The sequence below is a fragment of the Tursiops truncatus genome, chromosome 1 (genome assembly GCF_011762595.2).
Source record: "Tursiops truncatus isolate mTurTru1 chromosome 1, mTurTru1.mat.Y, whole genome shotgun sequence".
Lineage (NCBI taxonomy): Eukaryota > Metazoa > Chordata > Mammalia > Artiodactyla > Delphinidae > Tursiops > Tursiops truncatus.
In genome coordinates, this window is record NC_047034.1 from 174799553 (window position 1) to 174826530 (window position 26978).

The 26978-nt window shown below is 54.2% G+C and overlaps 1 protein-coding gene and 1 long non-coding RNA gene across 8 annotated transcripts; one reads left to right on the forward strand and one right to left on the reverse strand.

Annotated features, from left to right (window-relative positions):
* Positions 1 to 363: 363 nt before the first annotated feature.
* AGTRAP (angiotensin II receptor associated protein) lies at positions 364 to 14732 on the reverse strand. Of its 3 annotated transcripts, none has more exons than XM_033843251.2 (5): positions 14638 to 14732; positions 7029 to 7063; positions 4614 to 4719; positions 3598 to 3772; positions 364 to 2085 (listed from the first exon to the last, which is right to left on the reverse strand). In XM_033843251.2, the coding sequence occupies exons 1-5, from the start codon at positions 14662 to 14664 to the stop codon at positions 1982 to 1984; spliced, it is 447 nt and encodes a 148-aa protein (XP_033699142.1). In that variant the 5' UTR covers positions 14665 to 14732; the 3' UTR covers positions 364 to 1981. The 3 variants fall into 3 exon arrangements, with proteins under 3 accessions (XP_033699142.1, XP_033699147.1, XP_073652097.1); XM_033843256.2 differs by lacking the exon at positions 14638 to 14732 and adding an exon at positions 13464 to 13768; XM_073795996.1 differs by lacking the exons at positions 7029 to 7063; positions 14638 to 14732 and adding an exon at positions 13464 to 13768.
* Positions 13779 to 20199, forward strand: LOC109549255 (uncharacterized). Of its 5 annotated transcripts, none has more exons than XR_002175492.3 (5): positions 13779 to 14134; positions 15030 to 15157; positions 16241 to 16341; positions 16888 to 16990; positions 18050 to 20199. It is a non-coding gene; the product is annotated as an uncharacterized lncRNA (long non-coding RNA). The 5 variants fall into 5 exon arrangements; XR_012328032.1 differs by lacking the exon at positions 13779 to 14134 and having other exon boundaries at positions 14750 to 15157; positions 18050 to 18715; positions 18861 to 20199; XR_004522917.2 differs by lacking the exon at positions 15030 to 15157 and having other exon boundaries at positions 13788 to 14134.
* Positions 20200 to 26978: the final 6779 nt, after the last annotated feature.

The following is a 26978-nucleotide window of genomic DNA, read 5'->3' on the forward strand; positions in this document are numbered from 1 at the left end:
AATATACTCTCTGTTTGACACAGCCTCTCCTATCTGTACCCCCCCACCCCGCCTCTTCCTTCCTTGAGAAATCTGACGCGCTCAGGATCCAGATGCAGGAGTATATACGCTGCGAGCCTCCCACGTGCCAGGAACCGGTACAAGCGAGAGAACTGGAACTTGAGTGTTAGCCTGTTAGCCTCCTCTCCCCCACCCAAGGCCACAACCATGCGCTTGACACGGGTCCTTCTACCTGGTGCTTTTACATCTTACCACATGTACGCCACAAACAACACAGGGTATTGCTGAGAGGTTTTAAAATTCACACTAACGCTCTCATATCACGTGTGCCATTCTGCAACCAACGTTCGGGGGGAACCAACATTGATAGAAATAGGCCTGGTTTATTCATTTGAACTGCTAAACAGCATTCCTTAGAATGAACGGACCACGGCTTATCTGTCCGCCCCCATCTGACTATGAGGCTGTTCCCGGTTTTCCACAGCTTCAGCCACCCAGCATCCCTTGGCCCCAGAGCACAAGCCCCTTCCCCGGAGGCCCATGTTCCTTCTTCCAGGGCTCTCGCCACCTGACAGAGGACTCCTAATGCCTGTTCCCCCCCGAGAGCAGGACCTGAGTTCACCCCTGTAGCTCCAGCATGTGGCAGGCACCCAGCTTCTTTGGATGGACGGATACAGAAGAATGGGGGGAGGGGACTGTGCACCAGGCCTCGACCTCTTTGTGCCGGGGACGAGCCAGGATGGCCTGAAAGAGCCCAGGTACCTGGGGCCCAGTGGTCAGTGCCATCCCAGGGGAGTGGGGGGGGGGCCCTGGCCATGGGATCCTTGGAGCTTCTGGACAGGTGTCCCCATCTGCTCTGAGGCCAAGACACAGGGTCTGCCAGGAGCAGACCGCCCCGGCCCACTCACCCAACAGCATCATGGGCTCAAGGAACAGCCCCGCCGACAACCTTGCTGTCACGCAGGGAGCCCTCCCGAGGGCCAGGCACCGTCCATTTCAGCTGCATCATCGCTCTCTGGGCAGGCATTAGCCCTCCTCCAGCAGACACGGGGGTCTGAGGGGCACACAGTCAGGGGCAGGGCAGGATTCAAACCAATACCTGAGCCATCTGAATTCGGAGAAATGGACACCCACTTGCCGCAATGAACAGTGCCCTCCTCTGCTGGGGCCTCGGCTGTGCTGGAGCTGAGCACAGAGCAGGCCCAGCTGGTCGTGAGCCCCTGCTTCCTCCTGCCACGAGAGAATGGGCACCTAAGGCCTGGTGCCCTGGGGATTCGCCGGAATCTTCCCAGGAATGGCAAGTCCAGGCTCCAGCCCTGACGGGAGATTAAACGTGGCTCAAAACACACTCAGCTAGAGGATTCCCTGAACTTTAATGCCATGGCTCTGAGAAGGGCAGCTGGAGGCTGTGGCGGACCTCTGAGGCTGCAGACACCACCAGCCTCCAGTGATGGGGTCCTGGGCCCCAAGTGACTAGGCAGTGAGAAGCCGTGGGGTCTCACCCCTGCACTCCTGGGGCTTAGTGTGACCAGAAGCTCTCAGAGCTCCTGCGGGAGGGCTTGGCCAACTTCGGGAGAGGCGTGGGGTAGGGGCATCACTGGCTCTTAGAGGCCTGACCCCGCCAGGCTCAGGCACGGCTCGACCCAGCGCCTGCACGGAGCAGCTAAGGGTGGAGGTGACAAAAGCGACCACAGTTCCCAGCCTGGCACCAGTGAGATGCCTGGGAGCGAGGAGAGGCCTCGAGGAGTTTGGGACAGGTGTGCACAGGGGCTCCTGGCCTCTCAGGGCACTTGATTCAGGCAACCCCTGAGATGGGGAACCGGAAGGCACATCCCACATTAGTTCTGAGAAAGGTGGGGGGACGGGAGCGCCCCGAGGATGACATCCAAGGCACCAAGAAGGTGATGCAGCCTCCTCCCACCCCTCCCCACAGTTTGTCAAACTGGCCCCTAGGCTGGGGCCAGGTGCAGCAGGGCTGGCTTCAGTATCCTTGGGGGACGTGAGCCCTGCTCTCCAGGTCGGCAGGGGCTTCTGGAGAGTCAATCGTCTGGTAGGCACTGTGATCCTGTGAAGGTCCGAGGAAAGCTAGGGGGCGGGGGAGATGGGGGGAAAGAAAAACTGAAGGGTGAGGACTTAGGACATTCCACAAGGCCAAACCAACATCCCCCTACCCCTTGACCAGAAAGGCCAGAGCTGGGCATCCCAGCACCCAGGAGTGACAGTGGCAGCAGCCCCAGGCATCAAGCCTTTAGCATATATTATTTATTCAATCCTCCTGTAACCCTACAGAGGTTTTTTATTGTCCCCACTTTACAGATGAGGAAACTGAGGGTCACAGAGATGAACTGACTCGCCTGAGATTATAAAGCTTGAAGCAGAGGACACCAGGGTTCAGACCTAAGCAGCACGACCCCAAGGACAGGGCTCGTAGCCATTATGCCTCAGTGGTTCTCTGAGCAGCACATGCTCAGGAATCTGGCCAAGGGACGCCCAGCCCTGGGCCCACGGGCTCCTCTCCGGCTCCTCTCCCGGACAGAGCGGATATAGCGTGACTGTTTCCAGAAGGCCCCAGAGCTGGCACAGTTGCAGAGCCCAGAGGGTGCAAGGCAGGCGGTAGGGCTCTCAGTGCCACACCCCTCACTCCCATCTGCACTCTGCACAACTGTCCTGAGCTCCTGAACGGGCCCCAAGGGCCCTGGGCCTCAGTTTCTTCATCTGTCTAATGGAGGAACGTCACTGGCTCCTCCCCGCCCCCGGGCAGGCCTGGGCAGTGCTGAGGTTGCCCAGGGTGGGCGGCCCCGGGCCATTCCGGCCCTTAGCCCAGCAGCTCTCCCAGCGGGTCACGGGCCACTCTGGACCTCTCTTCTCAGAAGTGAAAGGTGGAAGACCACACCTCTCTCCACTTCTCTCAGAGAGAGAGAAAGGAGGTGAGAATGTGCATCAGAGAGGGCAGGGGAAGGGCCACCACGAGAAGGGGTACAGCTCAGAGAGGCCGTGGGAGCGGGCAGCAGGTCTGGGCTAAGGGAAAGCACCTGCAGTTCAGGGCTGGCTTTGGCCGGGGCCCCCACGGCCTAGGCCACAGCACCACCCCTCCCTTGGCCACCCAGACCCTGTATGTGGCAGGAGATGGGGGTTCCAGCAATGGGGCTGGAGGGAGCTGAGAGGGGAAGCTGGCCCTGCAGGTGCCTACAAGCCTCGGGCCACAGACTGCCCAGAACCGCCTGGGGCACTGGATCACGCCCAAAGCTGCACCCATGTCTGAGCTGACAGGGGAACCTGGCACTGTAGTCTGGTGCCAGGGAAAGGTCATAACAGGTGGGGCCGGCCAGGGGGACCCCTGGGCTCCTGCAGCAGAGACCAGAAACTTGCACACGGTCCAGCCTGGCTCCCAGAGCCCACGCCAAGCCCCGCCCTGCACCTCGAGCCCTTCTCTCAGGGGGCAAGGTTGGCTCCCTGGGGCCGGGGGCTGGGGGGCGGGCAAGGTGGAGACCAGGGAGAGGTGGGGAGATGGCAGCGTGCCAGCACCTGGGCCAGCGAGAGGGGAGTCGGGGAGCTGGCGGGAGGCGCTGGCCTCACCAGTGTGGAGGAGGTGCTCACCCCCGCGCTCCCGGTGCATTTGGTAGACGAAGCAGCAGGAGACCGGCTTGAGGAGCGCGCTGACGATGGCCATGCCAGCGCTGAAGCGCTCTGTGTCCGAGACGCTGGTCCTTGGGTAGAAGATGCTGATGTGGATGATGTCCAGGAAGATGGTGACCACCAAGCCACCCAGAAACTGCAAGACAGGCCGGGCGCAGGGCCCAGGGGCAACCACGTGTCATCCGGGTTTACGAGCCCGCTGCCCCCCTGTCCCACCCCCTCACTCTCCCACCGTATACACCAGGCCGGAAGCTCCACTTGTGCCCTACTGTGTCCTTGGGGTTTGCTGGACAACAGATCAAGCCAGCAGGCAGGACTCTGTGGATGAGATGCCCGACTGGGGGCTGTGAGGCCGCGAGCAGTGGTGTGGGGCCAGAGCACCTTCCCCCACCTCCTCTCATGCTGAGGCCACGACGAGGTACAAGACTTGGGTCCAGAGCCTCTGAGATGGAAGGTCCCTCAGAATTCACTTGCTCCATCTTCACCACCAGAGAAATCCCTTCTCAGCCATCCCGAGAGGCCGGTCGGGTGCTCACAGCCATCTGGGTCTGAGCGGGTGTCGGGAAGCTCCCCCGGGGGACAGTTCAGCCAGACGGTGTCCGCTCTGACCTCACAAGGTGGTGGAGTTCCCTCTCCACAGGCCTCCCGGCCACATCCCTCCCTATTAGGAGGGCCCTAGAGGTGGGTTACTGGCGTGTGCTCCACTGCCCTCGGGGAAGGGCCAGTCTGGGACACCGGTGGGAGCCCACGCCATGCCCCTCTTGGGGAAAAAATGAGCAGACTCCGGGCTCTCTGAGCCAGGCAGGCAGGGAAGCAGGCCAGACTAGTGAAGGTGCACGTGGGCTGGTAGCCTGGGTGGGCTTACTTAGCAGAAAGTGGAAAATGGGGAAAAAAGAAGGGAGAGGAGATTGGACGAGTGAAGGGGAAGACGGAGCCGGGCCCACGATCACCCTCAAGCCAGTTCTCCCCCAGCTCACCATACTTATGGCGTCGATGGAGTCCCGCTGCGCGACGGCCCACACGCCCAAAGCCAGGATGGTGAAGTTGGACCACGCGTAGGCGCCCGGGAACACCATGCAGCCCCTGCGGGAGAAGGAGGCATCTGAGTCAAGTCAGGAGGTGGCCGCCGCACAGGCGCCCACCCCTCCCACAGGTCACCTCCTAAGGCTCTCAGGTCTCAGGGCCCCTACGAGCAGAGGCCACAGTCCATGGCCTTGTTCCTTCCCCCCACGCCCCCGTGCTCCAGAAATGTCAGCACTCTGCCTCCGCTCTGCCTCCGCGGAGGCAAATGCCACCGCTCTGCCTCCCAAACGGATCCGGAATCTGACCACGTCCCTCCAGGTCCAAACCACCATCCTCTCCTACTAGCCTCTCCCCACTGGTCTCCGTACTTCCACTCCTGCCCGCTCCTGGCCATTCATAAACAGCAACCAGTTAGGTAAATCGGGGACGTCACTCTGCTAAAAGTTCTCCAACAGTTCTCTTGGAATAAAATTCAGATTCTTGACCATGGCCTATGGGGCCCTGTGGGATCTGGTGACACAGCCCAGCCTATACCTCCCATTCATTGCCTTGCTGTCCCCTCTACCCTGAACACTCGGTCCCTTTTTGTCATTTTAGCCTCACCTCAACTGTTAACTCCGAGACTCCTTCTCTGACTGCCCCATTTCAAGTACCACCTCACCGCTTTCTAACACAATGCCCACCCTCTTTTATTTTGTAGGGTATTGCTACTAACTCAACTGTTTACTTGTTTGTTAACTCAAAGAAAATAATAGTTAACCCAGAGCCCTTACTAGCACCTGGCAGAGTTATAAGTGCTTTAAATTCGCTCATTTATGTGCATTTGTCTTAACAACCCCGGTAAGGAGGCACTATTGCTATCCTCATTTTACAGATGAGGAGAGAGAGGCACAGAGAGGTCAAGTAACTTGCTGAAGGTCACACAGCTGCTAAGTGGCAAAGCTGGGATTTAAACCCAGGCAGTCTGGCTCAAGAGGCTGCGCTCTTATCCACCGTATTCGCTCAGCTTGGATGGCCCCAGCACGCAGTGGGGTGCCTCACGAATTTAAATGGCGTTCCCTGAAGTGTACCGTACAGAAAACATGTGCAAAGCACTTGAGCGAAGGGCACAACGAGGCTTACTCAGAATAAGTAATCTCATTTTTTGGTTCTGGAAAGCAGGCCTCACCAGCTCAATCTTGGGGAGCGTCACTGAGAAATCTGGATTTTGACTCTGCTCCTCGAGGTCATTAACCATGATTATCACTGTTCCCATTATTCACACCCGTTAACGTGTGCACTGCACTTCCACAGCTGCAAAACGCACACGTGAGCTCAATGGTCTCCAGTCTCGGTTTGGCAGACAAATCTCCCCAGAAACTCAACAGCTAAAGCAGACGGTCATGATGAAAATCAATCCTGAGTCCTCAGGCCTCCCTTGGGCAGGCCTGGGCAGTGTCCGGTGAGCAGAGCATCGCCATGCTTCTCTCTCACAGCTCCTGAGTGGTGTGCTTCCTTGTACCCATTTTACAGATGGAAACCAAGGTCCCAAGAAGTGGAGTCACTTGGTCAAGGTGACCTGGCTGGAATATAGCAGAGCCAGGACCTGAACAGGGTCAGTCTGAATCCTGAGCCTGCCGTCTCTGGGCAGGGGGTGTGAAGTAAGAGTGAGGGTCCACCCTTGAGCAAGTGACCTCACCCCTGTGTCAGGCGTCTACTTGCTGAGCCGCTGAGCTAACCCCCAGAAGGCGACCAGCCTGGCAGCTGGGCTCTGGACACCCTCAATGGAGGTTAGCAGTTTTACAGTTTCAGAAGTTACGCTTTCACCTTCCGATGACCTTACAGGACAAGTGGGAGGGTCAGTAATGCTCTCACTTTATAGGTGAGAAAATGACTTAGGGGGTTTAAGTGACTCACCCAAGGTCACAGACACACAGAGCTCTACCTGACATCCACCCCAGCACTGTATAAGAGACCGGCCCCCAGGCTTCAGCACCTCAGACCCCCCAGATGTGAAGGCCTCGGGGAAGAACTAGAGGGGTGACAAGCCCAAAGGGCTCGGGCAGTGTCTGGAGGAAGGTTGAGCGGTTGGTACTGCCCTGGGCTGTTGCCTCCCTGAGGATGAGGGCTCGAAGCTCCTAGGGCAGTGACGGCAAAGGCCTCTGGGTACTGCCTGCCCCTCTGACATCCTTGGAACATGGGGAGCTTGCTGGTGATGTTCCTGACAAGGTGCTATTCAGTCTTGGAACGGGCTGGGAGACGTGGACAAGGCCCGTGAGACACATGGATGCAGACCCAGGACACACATGGACAAGACCCCAAGGAGACACGTGGACCCAGATCCTGGGAGACAGGTGGACACAGAACAGGACACTCAGAGAGTCACTCACCAGATCGCCAGCAGCCAGTGAACCAGGAGGATCGCCTGTGACACACAAAGAAGAGGGAGTGGGTGGAGAGGAGATCTGTGAATGTGACCACCATGGCGGCAGGGGGGTGGGCAAGAAAGCTTATGGAGCCAGAAAACACCGGAAGCCCCCGCCTAGCCCCTAAGAGGGCTTCAGCAGTGTCTGTTGAAATGAAACACCACCAACAGTGACAGAAGAGAAGGTAGAGAAGGAGGAAGAGCACAGGCCAGGCGACGCTGCCACGTTGCCCTCCCCACTCCCTCGGGGCAGCTGACACCTACAGGCCTTCCTGCTTCCAAAGGCGGGAGGCTCCTTTGGGGAACCTGGGAATCTGCTCTGGAATCAGAGGAGCCTCAATGGGAAACTGGGGTGGGGGGGAGCTCAAATGAGGCTGATTTCTTAGGACACTGGAGCTGGGGTGCCGTGTGGGGACGGGGGGATGCCGGGTGCGTCCAGGGAATGGGAGAGCAGCCCAGTGGCAGAAGACCAGAGGGGAGAGGTGGGCCTTGAGGGCCTCCGCAAGGAGCATGGATTTCAGCCCAAGTGCACTGAGGGCTTTTCTGCAGGAAGGTAACACGCTATGATTTGTTAAGAAAAGAAATCCCCCTGGCCTTTTTCTAGAGTTCTGCGCTATCCCACCCTTTTTGTTGCCCCATATGTCCTTCAAAGACAGCCCTCTTTACTGTCTTTGTAGAGCTGGTCTCTATTCCTGGTAATCCAAAGGGCCCTGATTGCAAAGCAAGTAAAGAAGGAAGGAACAGATGCTACAGGGAGGACAGGGCAGCTGCCAGCTAGAGCTTCCAAAGAAGCAGGGAACTCGGAGCTGGTGCTAAAGGGGACGCAGGGACCAGCCAGGCAAAGGAGAGGGAGAGCGGGGCGTCCCAAAGTGGACACCCGGAAGCACAGGCAGGGACGCGGGACCCAGAGCCCCGAGGGGGGGGGGGGCGCTGAGGCTGCGGGAGGCCAAGAGCCCCAAGTCGGGAGCTTCAGTGGGGCCTGGTGGTCGGTGGGGGCCCTTGAGGGGGTTTGCTTCCGGCACTGAGCAGTCAAGTTGGGAAGGGGAAGCCAAGAGCCGGGGGCGGGGACGGCATGCTGGGCCCAGAGAGCAAGGGCGCACGGCCAGGATTGCAGTGGTTTCTGGTCTGGTGCAGTGGTTTCTGGTCTGGTGCAAGGGGCTCTGGCTGCATTTCTAGAAGGGTTACTATTTATGGCACATTCCAGGTCCTGGGCCCAGCGCCCCACGTGACCTTCTCTGGGCCTCACAACAGCCTCTGGAGCAGATACTAGAATCATTCCCATTTTACAGTCAAGGAAACTAGGCTCAGAGGTAAATTAAGTTGATCGTGATTCCACTGATGGCAAGACTCAAATGAAACTGTAAGTATGACTCCAGAACCAGGGCTCCTCGCCTTCACGCCGGGGGCACGGCCTTCAGCGGAGGGGAGCTATTTGGGCTTGAGACAGACGCAGACGTTTTCCACATGGGGGGCAGGTGACATCCGGGGCAGACGCCCGGGATACCCCACCTTCACCCCCAGTGCTCAGTGAAGTGAACAAAGCCCAGAGTACGGTCCACGGCGCCCGAAGAATCCCTCTTCCGGCTACAGAGGACTAGATCGATTCTGTAAGGACCAACGCACCTGGCCTTACACAGGTCTTGAGACTCCGAAAAAGTTGAGTCTACATGACAGCAGGCTAGCTCTGGAAGGAATCTTTGCCATCACCTTCCCTCGTTTATGACCGAGTGCCTCCCACGCGTCAGGCAGCATTCTGAGATTTTTGTGCATAGGAACGCATTTCATCCTTAGAGTCCTCTGAGGTACAATTTTCCCCATTTTACAGTTGAGAAAACTGAGGCTCAGAGGTAAGTAACTTGCCCCAGGTCGCACAGCTGAGCCACGTTTCAAACCTGACTTAGCCAGGTGTTGTCCGACCCAGGGCCTGGGCAGATGTGCCCTCCCGTTACAAAGATGGGGAAACTGAGGCAGAGGAGGCCTAATCTTCTGAGGGTTTCTCTTCCCAGGGGCTGAAGGGGAGGGATCACACAGCGCTAAGTTTCTGAAACACGTACAGTTTAAGCCGGCATCGCTGGCACCTGCTTGGCCTCCACCCTGGGGATTCAAAGGCGAGCGAGGCAGATGCAACACTGGGCTGCCCTCCCAGACCTGACACCTAGGGTGGGCGGGAAACTGTGAACTAGGCCATCACCTTAGGAGTGTGGATTTCCAATGAGACAGCCTGCTGTGAAGGAAGTTACAGCAAAGGAGAAGGAACCTCACCCTGCGTCAAGGGAGAGGCGCTTAGGAGGCTTCTCTGAGGGACGAAGGGGGTGAGCAGGGGTTAACCAGGGGCAGAGGGGAAAGAAGAGCATTTCAAGCAGAAGGGACAGCACCTGCAAAGGCTCTGTGGCAGAAGGGAGCATGGAACATTCTGGAAACGGAAAAGAAGCCAGTGTGGCTGGAGTGGAAGAGGAGAGTGGAGAGGAGGGACAGGAAGCTGGGGGTGGGGCAGGGCTGGGCCTGGAGGGTGTGGGGAGAAATCCTGATCTTTATCTTAAGAGCAAAACACTGTCCCCCTCTGTCTAATAGGAAACCCTGCCCGCAGAGAGGAAGGGACCTGTCAGAGGCCATAACACGCGGCCAGCCACGGTGGTCCTGGTGTCGGGTTTTTAACTAAGACAAGACACCAAGGAAGGAGCCACAGGGGAGGCAGCTCACGTTGCCACTCCGGAAAATCAACACCAAATCCAGCCCTCCCTTGACTTCTATTTCAGAAACGGCCTTCATTTCCAAGGACTCTGGTTCCCACCTCTAGACTGTGCACACTGCAGGTCTTTAATAAAGGGGTGCTCTTGGCCTGCAGAGCCCAGCTTTACCATGGTAAGAGGAAAGGCTGAGACCCAGGGAAGCCTGTGGGGAAACCATTCTGTTTAACCTGTGGGATAAAGTTTTTCCTGGAGCCAGAAAAGCTTGTACTATGGAGTGAGCACCTGCTAAGGTCCAAAACTAGGCCCTCTCTTTTGGGCAGAACAGAGTATAATCTGGAAATCCTGCAGACCTTTAGCAGACAGACATCCCCTCGGTGTGACATCACTTTTGTTTTCTAAATATTTAGGAAACATAGCATTAGTGGATCACTTCTCTTCAGCCCTGGGAAAAGAAACCCACAAAGACGAAGCCTCCTCTGCCTCAGTTTCCCCACCTTTGTAATGGGCGGGCGCACCCACCCAGGCCCAGAGGGGTCTAATGTGCAGGAAAACTCCAACAAGAAACCCAGCCAAGATTCTAAAAAAGAGTGGCTATATGTGTATGTATAACTGATTCACTTTGCTGTACACCTGAAACTAACGCAACACTGTAAATCAACTATATGCCAATAAAAATAAAGAAAAGAAAAAGAAACCCAGCCAAGCTGGCTCTGCCCTTCCTGACAGCCCTCATCTCAGCACAAAAGAACTGTCTGCTGACTCTGGGGGAGGTTTCTGGTAACCAAGGGGATACTGGGGATACCCAGGTACTGCCATAGAGAATGAGGGAGGGAGGGGCCTGAGAATGTGCCTGGGCAGCCTGACCGTTCTGACTGGGCAAGAGGAAACAGACTTGAGCTCCTGGACTCTTCCTATAGACTCGGCCCAGGGGGGCTGCCCCGCCCTTTCCACCGCAGAGACAGGCATCTGACGGTCACTGGATGTACCTACTTACTAACCGTAAGTACTGTTATGGAACAGACATCCAGAAACAGTGTCAACCACATCAATCCCTGCTACTGAGGAAGATCTGCCTGTCACGTGTCTACACTACCCTGAACACTCGGCCCACGTCATCCTTATAACCGTCTGGCGTAGAGTTTTAATCCTGTTTTACTTATGAAGAAACTGAAGCTGTGAGAGATTAAGTAAATTGGCCCAAACGGTAATGCTTATAAACAAGAGAGCCCAGATGCTAATCTCAGGTCTATCTGGTCTGAGTTTTCCTGCTAATAAAAATGTGATGAAGGGGCTTCCCTGGTGGCGCAGTGGTTGAGAGTCCACCTGCCGATGCAGGGGACACAGGTTCGTGCCCTGGTCCGGGAAGATCCCACATGCCGTGGAGCGGCTGGGCCCGTGAGCCATGGCCGCTGAGCCTGCGCGTCCGGAGCCTGTGCTCCGCAACGGGAGAGGCCGCAACAGTGAGAGGCCCGCGTAACGCAAAAAAAAAAAAAAAAAAAAGTGATGCTACACCACCTCCAGGACCACTAGATCCTCCCCTTATCACCCTAGAAGGTAGGGTCTAATTTTATGCTCTTTTTATGGTGAGGAAACTGATACTCAGAGAGGTTTAGAAATCTGCTCCAGGTCACACAGCTAGTAAGCAGCAGAGTCTGGCTTTGGACAGAAATCTCTCTGGCCCCAAAGCCTGTGCTCTATCCACTGTGCTGGAAGAGCAAGGGAAGGGTGGATGGAAATGAGGAGGTTTGACCTTGAGAAGAGAAGGCTAAGGGGGAAACCGCAGGGTCCTGCGGACCAGGACTTAGACCCTTCGTTTGCCACTAGAGGGCCCACGGGGGTGGGGGTGGGACTTCCCAGACGGGTGGTAGACAGACCTGAGGTCACCGTACAGTTTTGTATTTTTTCAGCTTGCAGGATTGAACCTGTGCCCTGGGCAGTGAAAGCACTGGGTCCTAATCACTGGACCGCCAGGGAATTCCCAGGAAAAATATATTCTCTATATTAATCTGTATGGAGGGAATTCCCTGGCGGTCCAGTGGTTAGGACTCTGCACTTTCACTGCCGAGGGCGCGGGTTCAATCCCTGGTAAGGGAACTAAGATCCCACAAACCGCACGGCACGACCAAAAAAAACCATAAACAAACAAAAACAAAAACACCCAGAATATATTTTCCTGGTCCTGTGCAAACACTCGGTGGCCTGTTGCATGAGGCAGCAAGATCCCCGAGGACCCCCGAGGGCTGAGGCTAGGGGACAGCACTCAGGGCTGCTGGACAGCAGAGGCAGAGGTGGGCAGTGGTTAATGGTGTGGGCATTGCAGCCAAATATGTGGATTGGACCCCAGCTCTGTGACTTAGAGCTGTGTGACCTTGGGCCGGTCACCTGAGCTCTCAGAACTGCTGCTTGCTCTTCTATAAAGTGGGACTATAATGTTTCACAGGGGTGTTGTGTGGCTACAGAGAGGTGGAGGGATGTGCGAAACATTCAATGCAATGCCTGCCAGGTAGTCAGCCCCCCAGACGTGGCCATCCTCATTACTACTACACAGTCAGCTTCCAGAGTTCTTAACCCTCATGCTACACTACCCCCTGCACCCTCCTCCAAAGGGCCTTTCTCCCAAGACCTCACGAACCCTAGCCTATTGCCTTCGAAACTTGTCACAGTGACATTCCTCCAGCTCAGGACTTGCCTCACGGTTGGGGCTGGGTTAGCGACTGCCCAGAGGGCCTGGGGCACTTGCTTCTGCTCACCTGGCACCACTGCCCACTCCAGCTGGGCTGGGCACAAGCAGGCATTGAGCCAATGCCCAAGGAATGTGTGAAATAAGGGAGGGGGTAGTGCAGGGCCACAGGGGTGCATTGCCCCCGCTCCCAAGGGGCTCTGGTCTCAGAACACCCCACTCAGACGGCGGTGAACAAGCACCAACAGCTCTCTCCACAGGGTGGCCAGGTTTAACAGCAAAAACACAGAGCACCCAGTTAGTTTTCAATTTCAGATAATGAATAATTTGCTAGAATGTCCCAAACATTGCCTGGGATATACTTATACTAAAAAATTATTTATTGTTGATATGAAATTCAAATTCAACTGGATGTCCTGTATGTTACCTAGCAACCCTAGCTGCTCAGGCCCTCCCAGCACTTAGTTGTCTCTGATTGGTATCAGTTAAGACCCTCTGAGATATGATGTTTTATTTCCCAAGTCAAGGGAAGGACCAGACATTTCATTCCGGGCACCCAAAGCCAGCACAGCTCACACCTGGGGTCGTGTGTGGCCTGTCCCACCCATGAAGTTGCTCCCAAAAAAGCCCCAAACAGACTAAGCCCTCCCCGTGGACAGAAAATGTCAAGGCAGAAGTCAGTCCTAACTAATTGGTGGCCAGGAAAGGACACAGCTTTGAAGTCTGACCCTGATGGATTCAAACCCTGACTCTGCCACTAAATCTCTGTGGGACCTTGGCAAGTTACTTACCTGGTCTGAGCTGAAGTTTGCTCATCTGTCAAAATCTCAGAAGGTTGATGTGATTAAATAAATAACCTGGCACCCCACAGATGCCCCCCAAATGCGGGCTCTCTCCCCTCTCAATTCCTGTGGCTCTGTCCCTCATTTCATTCCCTCTTAGCAATTATTTTAGGCAAATCTCTAATTAGAGAAAAGGCGGTCAACATTAACCCCACACAGGCTGGAACAGAGTATCGACACCAACAAACCTTAGTTGCCCTCATGTAAATTTCTTCCCAGCTAAACCTTCAATCCAAGTCCATTCCCTTGTTCCAGCCATCTCTCCGCCTAGCCGTTGACTGAAAGCTTCGGGGAGGTTTACTGAAGCAAGTATTAAGGAAAGTATCAAGGGACGTCTTCCCATATGAAGTCACAGCACAGACGGTGTCTAATAATCCAAATATGGATAATGTATTGTGCTGTAGTCATCTCTTAGATTCCTTCAGTACCAGACACCACGGGTGCTAAATTCTTTGTCATGCGTGAGTAAAAGGCCATTCCTGGATACTACAGTCTCGAAGGAAACTGCACTGAGACCCAAAATGGCAGGTTTGGTCCAAGGTTCATACGTTCCTGACCAAAGTTAAAGGCTTCAGCCTCTCAGTGGCAAACAGAGCCAAGAAGCACTGGGCTGGTGGGGCGGGGAGGAAAAAAAAGAACAGCCGCTGGCATCCTGACAGCTGAGGACACGGCTCAGGAAATGAAGACACCCCAGGAAGCTCCAGTGTTTCCCTAAATGCGCAAAGTTGGCGTTCTCTGCTTTTAAGTAACTTCTATTGGTGTCTGTGCTGCTTACGAAATAAAGACGTTGAATTCATAAACTTTGAAAAACCACTCGTCCAGGATCACAGCTTCGTCTGCCAACAAAGGAGGCTACCAGGTTGGTGTCCGGGGTGCAGGTGAAAGGTTTAGCCCCTCTCTCGGTGAAAGGGAGGTGGGCCGCCTCTAAGTCCCCCTCGGGCTCTCGGTGGGCCCCCCGCCCCGCGCCCTCCTCTTTCCCCAGGGGAATTCTGGGCGCGCAGGCCAAAGCGAGCTTCGGGGGCCCGGCGCTCCCAGCTGGGCCGGTCTGACTCCGGGAAGAGGGGGCCTCTTCCCTCCCTTCCCTCCTCCAGTTTCCTCTCGGTCTTTCCTGCTGGCCTTCTGTATCCCTCTCCTTGCTACGGTCTATCCACCCACCTCCTTCTCAGCTGGACTCTGTACGTTCTCTTTCTCCCTACCACCCCTCTTTCCCCAAACGCTCGGTCCTCTCACCTCTAAATTCCTACTTTAAAAGCGCAAACGCCCAGCACGCTCGGGGAGACCCGCCCCGCGCCCGCCCGCCAGCCCGCCAGCCCGCCAACCCCAGCGGCTGGGCCACCCCCGCCCCGCCCCGCCTATTGCCACCTTCAGGTTCACGGCGGGCAGCTCCATCTCGACGAAGCTGGAGGGAACCTGCGCGACAACCGCGGGGGCTCCTGGTCTACGAACTCGGGAAACAAACTTGCCCGGCTCCGCCCCGCCCGCGGCCCCGGCTCCAACCCCCCCGGGGGGGATGGGCACGTGGGTTGGGTCACGTGACTGTTGCCCGGTTGCTAGGCGACGGCGTCCGGCTGCTAGCGCCTTAGTCCCGCAACTGCCCAGGTAGTTCCCGGCACCGCTGGAGAACATTCAGATTTGCGTCGCAAAGGGCACAATATCTCGCCGAGTTGAAGTTCCTGCAAGTGGGCTGATGGGAGAACTTGGGAGAACGTCCAGGTACAAACTGCAGATGCGGCAACAGCTGTGTCTCATCCCAGAGGGCACCCTCTCTCCTCCCTCCTTCTCCGGTGAAAGTGGAGACAGTTGCGGACCTCAGAGGATCCTTGTGAGGATAAATGAACTAATTCATGTTGAAGAAAAAATGATTCTGACACTTGCTAAAATGGTAAGGAAAACTTATTCAAGACTACTGGGGCAGGGGTTCCACAATAGGGAAGGGAGAGATCAAGCCCAACTCGGAGAACCCCAAGGATAAGTGGGGGTTTATAGGCAAGCAGCAGAGTGAAGGGTCAGTGGATGGCAAAAGTATTACTACGAAGAAACATCAAGGCTAGGGTGATTCTTGCTAACCTGACCTAACAGGATTCTTGCTAAAGGTAGGCCAAAGACAGACCTCAAAAGTGGGGAATGGGGAACTTGATCAGATATGGAGGGTGATCAGATATCAAGGGTCGGAGGGATTCTTGCTAAACTGACTTAGCAGGATTCTTGCTAAAACTGGGCTGTGCAGGATGCAGAAGGCTGGGTTGAGGGCTAGTCAAGAAGAGGGCTCAGAGGAGCCTAACTACAGTTTGGTTAAAGATACAGTCTTTGTCCGGACTTCCCTGGTGGTCCAGTGGGTAAGACCCCGTGCTCCCAGTGCAGGGGGCTGGGGTTTGATCCCATGTCAGGGAACCAGATCCCGCAGGCATGCCGCAACTAAGAAGTACTCAGGCCGCAACTAAAAAAAGATCCCACGTGCCACAACTAAGACCCGGTGCAAACAAAATAATAAATAACTCAATAAATATTAAAAAAAAAAAAGATAGAGTCTTTGTGAACATAACGTGCCCAGAACAAATGCCTGGCACTTAGTAAGTGGGCGATATACATAAAATATTGTTATTATCAATACACAAGGGGCCTATGGTTGGAGCCTTCTTGAGTTAACATACTTAAAGCTTCAGAAAAATCCACCTGGAAGACCAGCAGAAAACCTATAGTCACACTTGTCTCCAGAAGGAAGAGGACTCGAGAAGATTCTATCAAGACACTGTCTGCCCCCCCCCATGAATGGAAGGGATGGAGGGAAGAAAGGGCTCTCCCTCCTGGCATCTCTCTTAAAGATCGTTGCCCTCCAAAGAGTCCCTCCATCCTCCTCCCCAGCCCATCCTCCACCCATAACCAGAGAACACTTTCATTTGGATAACTCCAGCTTTCATTTAGAGGGTCCGCCTGAGTCTGTCTGAGTGTTTATTCTTATTTCCAGGAGGGGAGAGACCACGTGGAAACTTGAAAAACTGCCTGGGTGGGTCCTGAGATCATATCAAGACACATACTCTCTCCAGATACAAAGAAGGACTTTTCTAGGTGAGTGTGGGAACTTTTGCAGGGCTGCAGGGTCCGCTGGCCTAATTTAATGCCCCTTTTGGAGACACAGTCATCCAGCCGGGGGGCAGAACAGCACAACATCTGCCAGAGTAACCGAGAGCTGGTAAGCTTTAGAGACCAGACACTGGGTAGGATTGTTCGGGATTCAGAGCCCAGGGGACGAGCTGGACCAGAGTAGCAAGAGTTTGAGTCCTATCCTTGTCCACTTACTGGTTCAACTTGAGTAAGTCACTTTGCCTCTCTATACTTCAGTTTTCTGATCTGTAAAATGAGGATAATAATAGTATCTTCCTCAACGGGTTGTTAGGATTTGTTAATACACAAAAATGTTTAGAGCATTGCCCGGCAGACAGTAAGCACTCAATCAGGATTTGCTTCTATTTTGTTGTTCATTATTAGTTAATTATCATTAATTATTGCTACCGGCATAGTACCTAGAAAAGAGGAATTCCTCAATAACTGATGGGTATTATCACATTATTATCATATTATTTCCTTCTAAGAGATGTTCCCCATCCACCCCAGATCCTAGAGATGTTTAATCCAGACCTGCAGGTGTGTAATAAAACCGTGATCACCTCGTAAGGAGAAAATGCAAAACAACTCCTGGGATTAGCGCTGACATTTAGTAAGTACTATTTTGTGGCAGACAGTGTGAAAAGTGCTCATAATAAATGTTCACAACAACTGCTGTGGTGTAGGTGCCATTCTCCTCCTGATTTACAGTAAGATGACCGAGGCTAAGAGGAGTTAAGACACTTGCCCAAAGGCACATCACTAGTTGGTATGAAACTGGGCTGGGGACCAAGGAGGTCTGGTTCCACGGCTGTGACATTCAGCCACTCAGCTCCACAGCCCACATCACAGGAAAATACAGCCCAGGCTGAGATGCAAAGGATGAAGCAAGGCAAGGAGGGGAAGACAGATTGGAGCCAGATGAAGCACAAGGCTGGGCCTGTGGAATGTCCCTGCAGCTCACACAGTGACACTGCATTCACCCCGACCAGCTGGGGCCAGAGGCACTCCGGGATGGGGGTGGGGCAGAGTGCGAGCAGACCCAGCAGGGGTGGGGAGGGAGCCCACAGGGAAAAAGGAAAGTGAAACTGTTCTTAAAGCCAGAGTTCCTGCCATGATCTATCCTGACTGTGGAAAGACAAGGGGACCCCCACAAGGCACATCCCACAAGGCTTTGGGGTCATATTTTTAAGGAGTACACTTCTGGAAGTCAAGTTTAAATTTTTCATGTCCCTCACCAATCCTGTCTGTCTCAGCCGAGTTTTATCTTCATACCTTCAACAAAGAAAATGACATCACACAACAATGTGAATGTACTTGACATTACTGAACTGTACACTTTAAAATGGTTGGGATGGTAAATTTTATGTTATGTACTTTTTTTTTACCATAATTGAAAACAAAACAAAAAACTGACATGCAGAATAGATTCATTCATTTATTCATTCAGTCATTAAGGGAATAGTTATTGAACACCTACTTGGGTGAATATCTAGGAATGGAATGGCTGGACCACACGGCACGTGTATACTTAAATTTTTAGGAAATCGTCAAACCGTTTTCCAACGCCGTGGTGCCGTCCTATTTTTTCTTCGTAGCACTTATCAATACGTGACGGTGTTGCCCTATCAATTTACTTGTCACCTTGTTTATTGTCTGTCCCCCCATCTAGACTGCAAGCCCTAGGAGGGGCTTGCAACCTTGACACTCGCCTGGTGCATAGCAGGAGCTCAGGGAATACACCAGCTGAACCAGTACGTGTGCACCACTTCCTCCCATCACGGGCACCAGGGAAGACCTGCCACCCAACTCTCCGCTTGTCCTCAGGGTGCCACTGATATAGTCCAGGTTCTGCCCTGGAAGCCACTCAGTCAATGTTGTTGGTTATGCAAATGGCCGATGAAGCAACCACTGCCGTTTCTTCCCCATAGTTGCTTGTGTCCTTCAGATAAAGATATTATTTGGATCCCTGCTCTGCCTCGCCTCCTCCTAGCAGAGTGATCTTAAAGCTCAGGGTGATGGTGGGGATCCTGTGAGATAGTTTACACAGCATGCCTGGCACAGCTCCTGGCACTTTGTAAATGCTCAGTGAGCAAATAGCTGCCCTGCTACTATGAAAAAACCACAGCATCTTCCAGGGTCTCTCGGGATCTCCTGGCCCCTGATAAACGCCTGCTGAATTGGAGCAGCAGAGAAAGGCCCCTTGGATGGGGAGAAGACGCCCATAGCCCTTTCCTATGAGCAAAGCCTGGGAGATGGACCTCAGTGTTTCAGCATGCTGCCGCCTTCCCAACCTTGACCCCCTCAGCACTGCCACTCTGTATCTATGTGACCTTGGGTTAGTTGCTTAATCTCTCTGAATTTTTTTCTGCATCTAGAAAATGGGGACAGTGATAGTCAGTCCCCAGGCAGTGTGAGGCACAAAGGAGGCACTGAATATGAAAAGGCTTTGAAATGATTTCCAACTGTCCTTTGGTCCACAGTGTACTAGACACCCAACAATTCTGATGTGATCCGGCCACTTCCTTCCCTGAGTGGGTACATCAAACTGGAAGAAACAGAGCAGAGAAAATAACCCAAACACCGTCTGAAAGTCACAGGCACCTGTGAGAGAGCAGGCCCTCCATAGGAAGCTCATCAGAGAGGGGCCTAGAAGGCAGAGCCGTGGACCCTGGGTGCCACCAGGATTCATGCTGGATCGGGATTCGATCTGGAGACCTTGCCTCCAGTGCTTCTTGGCTTGACCCAGACACACTGGCTCTGTGTTTCCTGGCCTAAGGTCTGGCAGGATGGGGGAAAGCCCGGGTGTTGTTGGTCAGGGTTGTTCCTTGTATCTGAGGATGTGATCTTTTCTCTTTCTGAGCAAAGACAGCAGGAAAGGAGGAGCAGAAGTGAAGGAACCGAGTGGAACCCTGTAGGGTTAGTGTCGGGGCATCTCTCTTAGGCTCTCAGATCCTGCGGCCCGTTCTCTGGTTGATGCCAAAATTCTGAAAGTATCGGAGATCATTATGACTTGTCAGTAAGATCGGCCATGTCCACACATCATTCACTCGGAGCCGGGCAAGGGATGTGATCCTGCGGAAGCACATGCCCGGGGGGCGTTAGGGTGGGCGATTCTGCTCCTTTCCTCTTCCTGGGTTTTCTGGAGGAGCTTGGACATTGCTGGGAGGTGTGAGAGCCCCCCCTCCAGAGAGGCATTTGTTTGTGTGACTGGTCAAAAGCGGGGGGGGGGGGGCTGATTCTGAAATACTTGTCCCGCCGGCACAGAATTGGAACTGATGGCAGCGTCCACCGCTGACTTTTATAGGCCACAGTCAGGCTCCTCAAATACTCCTCCTTGAGCCTTAAAACACAGCCAATAATTCCTAATGTTCCTGTTGCTTTGCCGCCTCATCAGGGTCCTATGAAAATCACTGCTGGGTGAGCCCCATCCTGGGACGGCCTCACCGAACACTTAATGATATTACCCTGTCCCTCCAGAGGCCGGTGTGCTCAAGTCAGGCATCAGAGAACCCATCGGAATGCCCTGTGGACCCCTTGGTGAGCGTGGAAAAGGCAGAAAGGAAATTGCCTGTGCCCTGCCCTGTCCCAGGAAACAGTGGTCCTGTTAGACACCAGCCAGAAAGAAAGCGATAGAAGTGGATGTTGCCAAGGACAAAGCCAGCCCCCCCGCTGCACTCTAATTCTCTGTCCTGTGGCATTTTCTTCATCCATACTCCAGCAATCCTCTGTATTTTTATTGAAGTGTAGTTGATGTACAATGTTGTGTTAATTTCTGCTGTACAGCAAAGTGATTCAATTATATGTTCAATTATATATATACACATTCTTTTTCATGTTCTTTTCTATTATGGTTTATCACAGCATGTTGAGTAGAGTTCCCTGTGCTCTGCAGTAGGAGCTCCTTGTTCATCCATCCTGTATATAGGGATTTGCATCTGCGAATCCCAAACTCCCAATCCAGCAATGCTCTCATGTCACCGTGTGTGCGCATGTGTGTGTGTGCGCGCGCGCACACGCACGAGTGAGCTCCCAGGCCGTCGCTAAATGCGTGTTGACTGCCTCTCGCCTCCCCCTGCCTGTGCCGGTTCTGTCCCTCTGTCCCGGTTCTGTCCGGAGTTCAGGCTGCTGCCTCCGCTCCTCTGTCGGGCCTCCCATCTCTCCACATGGGTAGGTTGGAATTCCAAAGGAGGCATCTGAGGGCTCCGGCCGCGCCTTAATGATCGCTCAGAAGCCCAGACAAGGCCAGTTATGGCTGCTGAGGCCTGCGGCCCCCAAGATACCTGTCTGCAGTGGGGTTTATCTTGGTGTTTGCTTTCACCCGCTGCCCGCCGCTGGCTCACCGCCGATGGCCTTCAGTCTCTGCGGCAGGCAGGAGAGATAAGAGAAGAATGAGGACGCCGTGGTGGGGCTGGGCAGGGTGCCTCCATGGTTCCACCAGTTGGAAAGCCCCTGGGAGGAATCCCGAACTCTTTCCTCTCTGAGGAGTCCCCCAGGAGGCGGCCTGAAGGTGAGTGCGTGACCTTCGGCTCAGGCAGCCCAGGGCTGGGACCTGCCGGCAGAGCTCCCGCCCACCCCGCCAGATGGCCCTGACAGCAGCCTTGATGGTCCTGGGTGAGCTGCACAGTCCTGTGATGGGCGGAGTGGTGTGGTTGGGGGCAGGGGTGAGGATCGGTGACCCACTCCCAGTAGGTGCTCAGTGAACTGCTGACCTTTGAGAGGAACGTGGGGTTGGTGGACATAATCAGGTTTCAGACTCAGAGAGGCTCGGGTGGGGTCCCTGGCACTGCCACTAAGTAACTGTGTCACTTTGGACAAGTGGCCTTTGTTTCTTTTTTTTTTTTAATTAATTAATTAATTTATTTATTTATGGCTGTGTTGGGTCTTCGTTTCTGTGCGAGGGCTTTCTCCAGCTGTGGCAAGCAGGGGCCACTCTTCATCGCGGCGCACGGGCCTCTCACTATCGCGGCCTCTCTTGTGGAGCACAGGCTCCGGACGCACAGGCTCAGTAATTGTGGCTCACGGGCCCAGTTGCTCTGCGGCATGTGGGATCTTCCCAGACCAGGGCTTGAACCCGTGTCCCTTGCATTGGCAGGCGGATTCTTAACCACTGAGCCACTGGGGAAGCCCGCCTTTGTTTCTTAGTGCCTTAGTTTTCCTCCTCTGCAGAATGGGCTCTAACAATTTCCGGCTACACCAGAGGATGGGTGCCCCATGCAGGGGACTCAGCTCAATAAACAGAGCTCGGGGTTTTCTTTGGATGAATGCATTTCCTCTCTAACCCTGGATTTCACTCTGTGCTGGGCGCTGACACAAGGTCAAGGCTGGGAACACAGCGGGACAGTTCGGGACCACAATGTGCAGAACTGACTAACCTGCCCTGCTGCTCTGACCAGTCACCAGTGTGGAAGGAGCCCGGGTGTCCTGAGGCTGGTCCAGTGGCACAAACAGGTGGGTTTCGGGATAAACCATTGTGAGGGGTGTGATGAAGGGAAGGGGCACCTCTGTTAGCCACTTGCTTACATGGGTCCACTCACACCACCCTACCCCGCCCTATGCATCCCGACCAGAACTTCACGTCCAGACACTCCTCCGGGCATACCAAGGCACCCATGCCCACATATGTGACAGATGGTGGCCGCTGCTGCCACCTGATGCTAAGGCTAGCAAACAGACTGTGGAAGCCCAGTGCTTCGCAACACACCACAGACAATGCTACCACACACCCAGGTGTTGTGATCCAGATCTGGAGCTGGGGAGCCCAGCTCCAGGAGCCTTCCTGTGATGGCGAGTTTTCTCTGTCAACTTGGCCAGGCTGTCGTACCCAAGGATTTATCACACACTGATCTAGGTGCTGCTGTGAAGGCATTTTGCAGATGTGGTCAACATCGACAAGCAGTTGACTTCAAGTAAAGGAGGTGGACGTGCCAGAATGTGGGTGGGCCTCACCCAATCAGGTGAACGCCATCAGAGCAAAAACTGCGGTCTTAGGGAACAAGAAATGTGACCTTGGGGCTCCCCTGGTGGCGCAGTGGTTGAGAGTCCGCCTGCTGGTGTAGGGGACACGGGTTCGTGCCCCAGTCTGGGAGGATCCCACATGCTGCAGAGCGGCTGGGCCCGTAAGCCATGGCCGCTGAGCCTGTGCGTCTGGAGCCTGTGCTCCGTAACGGGAGAGGCCACAACGGTGAGAGGCCCGCGCACCGCAAAAACAAACAAACAAACAAACAAAAAAACCAGATCTGTTGTGGCTACACAACACTATGAAGGTACTAATGCCACTGAATTATAAAATGGTTAAGTTTATATTATGTGACTTTCATCTCAATTTTAAAAAACATAGAGGGGACTTCCCTGGTGGCGCAGTGGTTGAGAGTCTGCCTGCCGATGCAGGGGACACGGGTTCGTGCCCCGGTCCAGGAAGATCCCACATGCCGCGGAGCAACTAAGTCCGTGCGCCACAACTACTGAGTCCGCGCTCTAGAGCCCACGAGCCACAACTACGGAGCCCGCGTGCCACAACTACTGAAGCCTGTGCACCTAGAGCCCGTGCTCGGCAGCAAGAGAAACCACAGCAATGAGAAGCCCGCACACTGCAACGAAGAGTAGCTCCCCCTCGCCGCAACTAGAGAAAGCCTGTGAGCGGCAACGAAGACCCAGTGCAGCCAAAAATAAATAAATTTTTAAAAGAAGATACATAAATATAAATATTCTATTTGTTCTGTTTCTCTGGAGAACTCTGAGACACCCCCAATCCAGCCACCTGATCCCCTGAGGGGCAGCACCCACGCTGCCAGGAAAAGCATCAAAGTGACTGTGGCCTCGGGTTCAACAGGTCTTGACTTTTCACTTCAGACTGCTCTGACTCTCGTTAGCAGAAATGGGTTTGAGTTGACATCCCACGACAGAAGGGGTTTTTAGAAGCCCAGCGTGCTTTCTGCAACCACTGACCCCGGGATCAGCAGTATAGACTAGGGGTTGGCAAACTACAGACCAATGGCAGATCCAGGCCGCTGCCCTTTGGTGTAAATAAAGTTTGGTTGGAATACAGCCGCGCTCATTCGTTTGTGCTCATCTATTTCCGTGTCGTCTGTGGGGGCTTTTGCACTACAACGGCCGGGTTGAGCAATTGGGACAGAGAGGGTGCGACTTGCGATGCCTACATGAAGGGGGACCTTCTGGGCTTGATTCCTGAGACCCATCCCCAGTGGGAGGTTTGCCAGCTCCCTGGGGCCTAAGCAGGGAGGAAAGTGAGTTCTCAGGAAGGTTTGGTGCCGTAGTGCTCAGACCTGGGGGATGAGGGGGTGGTTATCAAACATGCAGATTCCCAAGCCCACCTCTGGGGATTCTGAGTCAGAGGCCCGGGTAGGCTCAGAAACCTGGGTCTGCTCCCCAGAGGAGCCTGATGCTGGTACCCCAGGCCTGTGTTATAGGAAACCCTGGATTAGGGGGGTTTCCCTGTCCCGGCTGTAGGAGCCAGTCCCTCAGTGGTGCCTGGGCATGGAGATCCCCACAGGTACACTAGGCCTTTAAGGGCTTCCCACACCTGTGGTTACCCTGGCCCCCAGGAGAGTCTGGACCCTACCTTGGCTTTAGGATGCAGAGCTGCTGAGAGCCATGACATAGCCTTGCTCTGATCAGATAGGCTTAGGGGGGTCTGGTCTGCAGAGCTGGGTGGTGCTGGCTGGAGCTGCTGGCTGGAGATAAGGGATGTCTTCCCTGTTGCTAAGCCAGGCTGCCCGTCGCCAGTTCACACCCTTTCCCAAGACGGCATCAGAGCCTGCCCAGGCCTGGCCTCAGGCGGTGGTGCTTTGTTCTTCCGCGTTCTGCCCAAGCTGGCATCTGCTTGTCTCTGCAGTCTGCCTGGAATGAGCCTGCCAGCCTTGTATGTGGCCAGCCTTGGAATCTCTGTGGGACCTTAGCTGCCCCAACTCTAAAATGGGAGAGAAAAATATGAAACTCCCACCCAGGAGGTCTGGTTAAAGGACCATGATGCAGTCCAGGTGAGGGCAGAGACCCTGTCTGCCTGTTTACTGCTCAGCCCTGAGCAAATGCTCAATCCAAGGTGTGGAGTGAATGAGTAAGTAGCTGGAGAAATACCAGGCTCAGAGTCCCCTCCAAACACCCTGACAGTGCTCCCTGCCTGCACATCTCTGGAGGGGCAGAGAGAGACGACACGGCAACTTATTAATCATCATCTCTTTATTTACAACTCAAGAGAGCGCATGCAACACGCCATCACAGGACTACAAGGGCGTAGCACCTCCCCCCTCCCCTGCTGCCCCAACACCTTAAAGAGGAACGACAGCCCCCCGCCCAGGGAAGTTCCCAAGAGTCAGAAAACCCAACGACTGAGGCCCCAGGCCCAGGTGCTTCAATTCATTTCCTCTAAAAGTAAAGGCCGTTCCAGCGCGGGAGACAGGGCCTCAGAGCCTGCAAGGTGGTCATTGCTCGTTACTAACTAGGCAAACTGGATCTCAGATTTGCCAACTCACACCTGAATGCAAACGCCCCCAAATCATCCAAATGTCCCTGACCATCCAACAGTCCTGTCTCCCCCTCTGCATCCTCGGCCAACGCCTCTGATTCTTTATTGTGCACAAGCACGGCCTGGAGAACTTGCAGTTCAGCAGGTCCCGGCGGGACCGGGATCCCACATTTCTGCCAAGCTCCCAGTCTTCGTTCCTTTTCCCACAAGAATGTGGAATGGACATTGACCGTGGGGAATTGTAATAGGGAAGAGCCTTTTGTATCCTATTACAAGTTAATCACTAAAGGGATGTTGCCTATAAGCTCAAATTGTACACAATGGCCCATCTCTGGGAACCCTGCTTCCCAGATAATGAGGATTAAGCTAAAATACCTTTGTTTAGCTCACAAGAAACATTCTGACCAGGCCCATCTGTGAATGACTGCAGGGAGGAAGAAATTAACACATCCCTTCTGGAGGCTGATGGGAACCAGGAAGTGTTTGACTTTACTCGCTCCCCTTTTCGTATAAAAGGAGCCTGAATTCTAACTCTGGCAAGATGGTTCTTTGGGGCACGCACTCACCATCTTCTCGTTTGCTGGCTTCTCAATTAAAGTCATTAGTCCTCGCCCCAGCAACAGCAATAACAACAAAAAAGGATGGAGGGACCACAAAGCCTCTTGCTTCCAGAAGAGGCTCCTTATCCTCCATCAGACCACCCATCCTGACTTAGGATTCAGAAAATACACTCCCTGCGATGGAAGCCCCTGGCTCTTCAGATTGGCAAATCCTGTCACCCCTCCCCAGCACACACCCTGTTGTCTCCCATAGGAGTGAAGGTCATCTCGAAGGTCATGGTGCACCTTTCAAGCCCATGAAACCCCCCATGAGTAGCCTAAATGGTTTGATCTTCCTGCCCCTTCCCGCTGTCTCTTCCAGCACGTATTTTTTCCCTGCTGTTCTGTTGTTTTATAAACATGTTCCTTGCAGGTTGCATATATGTTCGCTGTCTCTCCAGCTGCAAAGCGGATCCCCTTCCAGGGAGCTGATGCCCACCATCTTGACATCAGATTTTATTGGATGTGTTGAATATGGCTTGAAGGAAGCATCCACTTGCAGTTTCTCAGTGGTGGAAGGGATCGTGGCTTTGGGAGGTGACTCGTGGCTCCGTGACTCCACAAGGGGCAGGTAAAGCTGTCACGTTCCCACGTGGCATGGCTCTCATGTCCTCTGACCCTTCACTCATTCCCAGCAGGCTCAGGAGCCCCTCTTGGCATCGCCAGACAAATCCCAGAAAGGCAGCCTCATGGGAACGGTGGGTATCTCTGGGGAGTGGCTGGAAGACTCCTGCAGGAGGAATGCAGGGGTCACAGGTGACCGTCCCTGCAGCTATTGGTTTCCACTTGGCCTCCCGCTTGGCTCTTCCCGGCCCCGGGGGGGGTGGGGGTGGGGGGGTGGGGTGGGTATTTTTAGAAAGCTCCGATCTTGTTGTTATTGCAAAGCCACTGACACCTGCAGCTCTGCCTCAGTGGCCAGAATCTGTACATGCTGCCTCGGGCTGAGTCCAGAGCAGTTTCCCAAACCTCTTTGACCCAGAACCCCATCCCCTCTCTCCTAATGGAGCATCTCACGGCCCCCGTGTTCCGGGGGACACGCCTTGGGAAAGGAGCCTGAATGGTGATCTCTGAGTATGTGACGGATTGTTATGTCAAAAAACAGAACACCTACTAAAATCATCCTAAAAATAAATCAGCTAACACTGAGGGCTTATTATGTGCCGGACACTGTTCTAAGCATGTTACCAGGATTTTGTGTTTACATCTCACAGCACCCCTATGAAGGAAGATTTATTATCTCTATTTTACAGATAAAGAAATCAAGGCACAGAGATCTTAACTAAGTTTCCTAAGGTCACCAAGGTGGTGAGCGGTGTAGTAGGCCGTTTGTCGGCAGCTGTACCTGCGCAGTCAGCAGGGCGAGGGAAGGGTCCCGGGCCCAGTGTACATCAGAGTCACCTGGACGCTTTGCAAACGCACAAAGCCCAGAGACAACCCAGACCGATTAAACCAGCATCTTCGCAGGTGGGCTCGGGCGTCGGTACATTTGCAAGTTTCCCAGACTGTTCTAAAGTGCA

Excerpts from the sequence above, each read along its gene's own strand:
- AGTRAP (XM_033843251.2), bottom strand. The coding sequence starts at position 14,664 with ATGGAGCTGCCCGCCGTGAACCTGAAG. Across the intron at positions 7,064-14,637 it reads TGCCCGCCGTGAACCTGAAG|GCGATCCTCCTGGTTCACTG; the intron begins GTGGCAATAGGC and ends TGTGTGTCACAG. Across the intron at positions 4,720-7,028 it reads CACTGGCTGCTGGCGATCTG|GGGCTGCATGGTGTTCCCGG; the intron begins GTGAGTGACTCT and ends CTTCTCCCGCAG.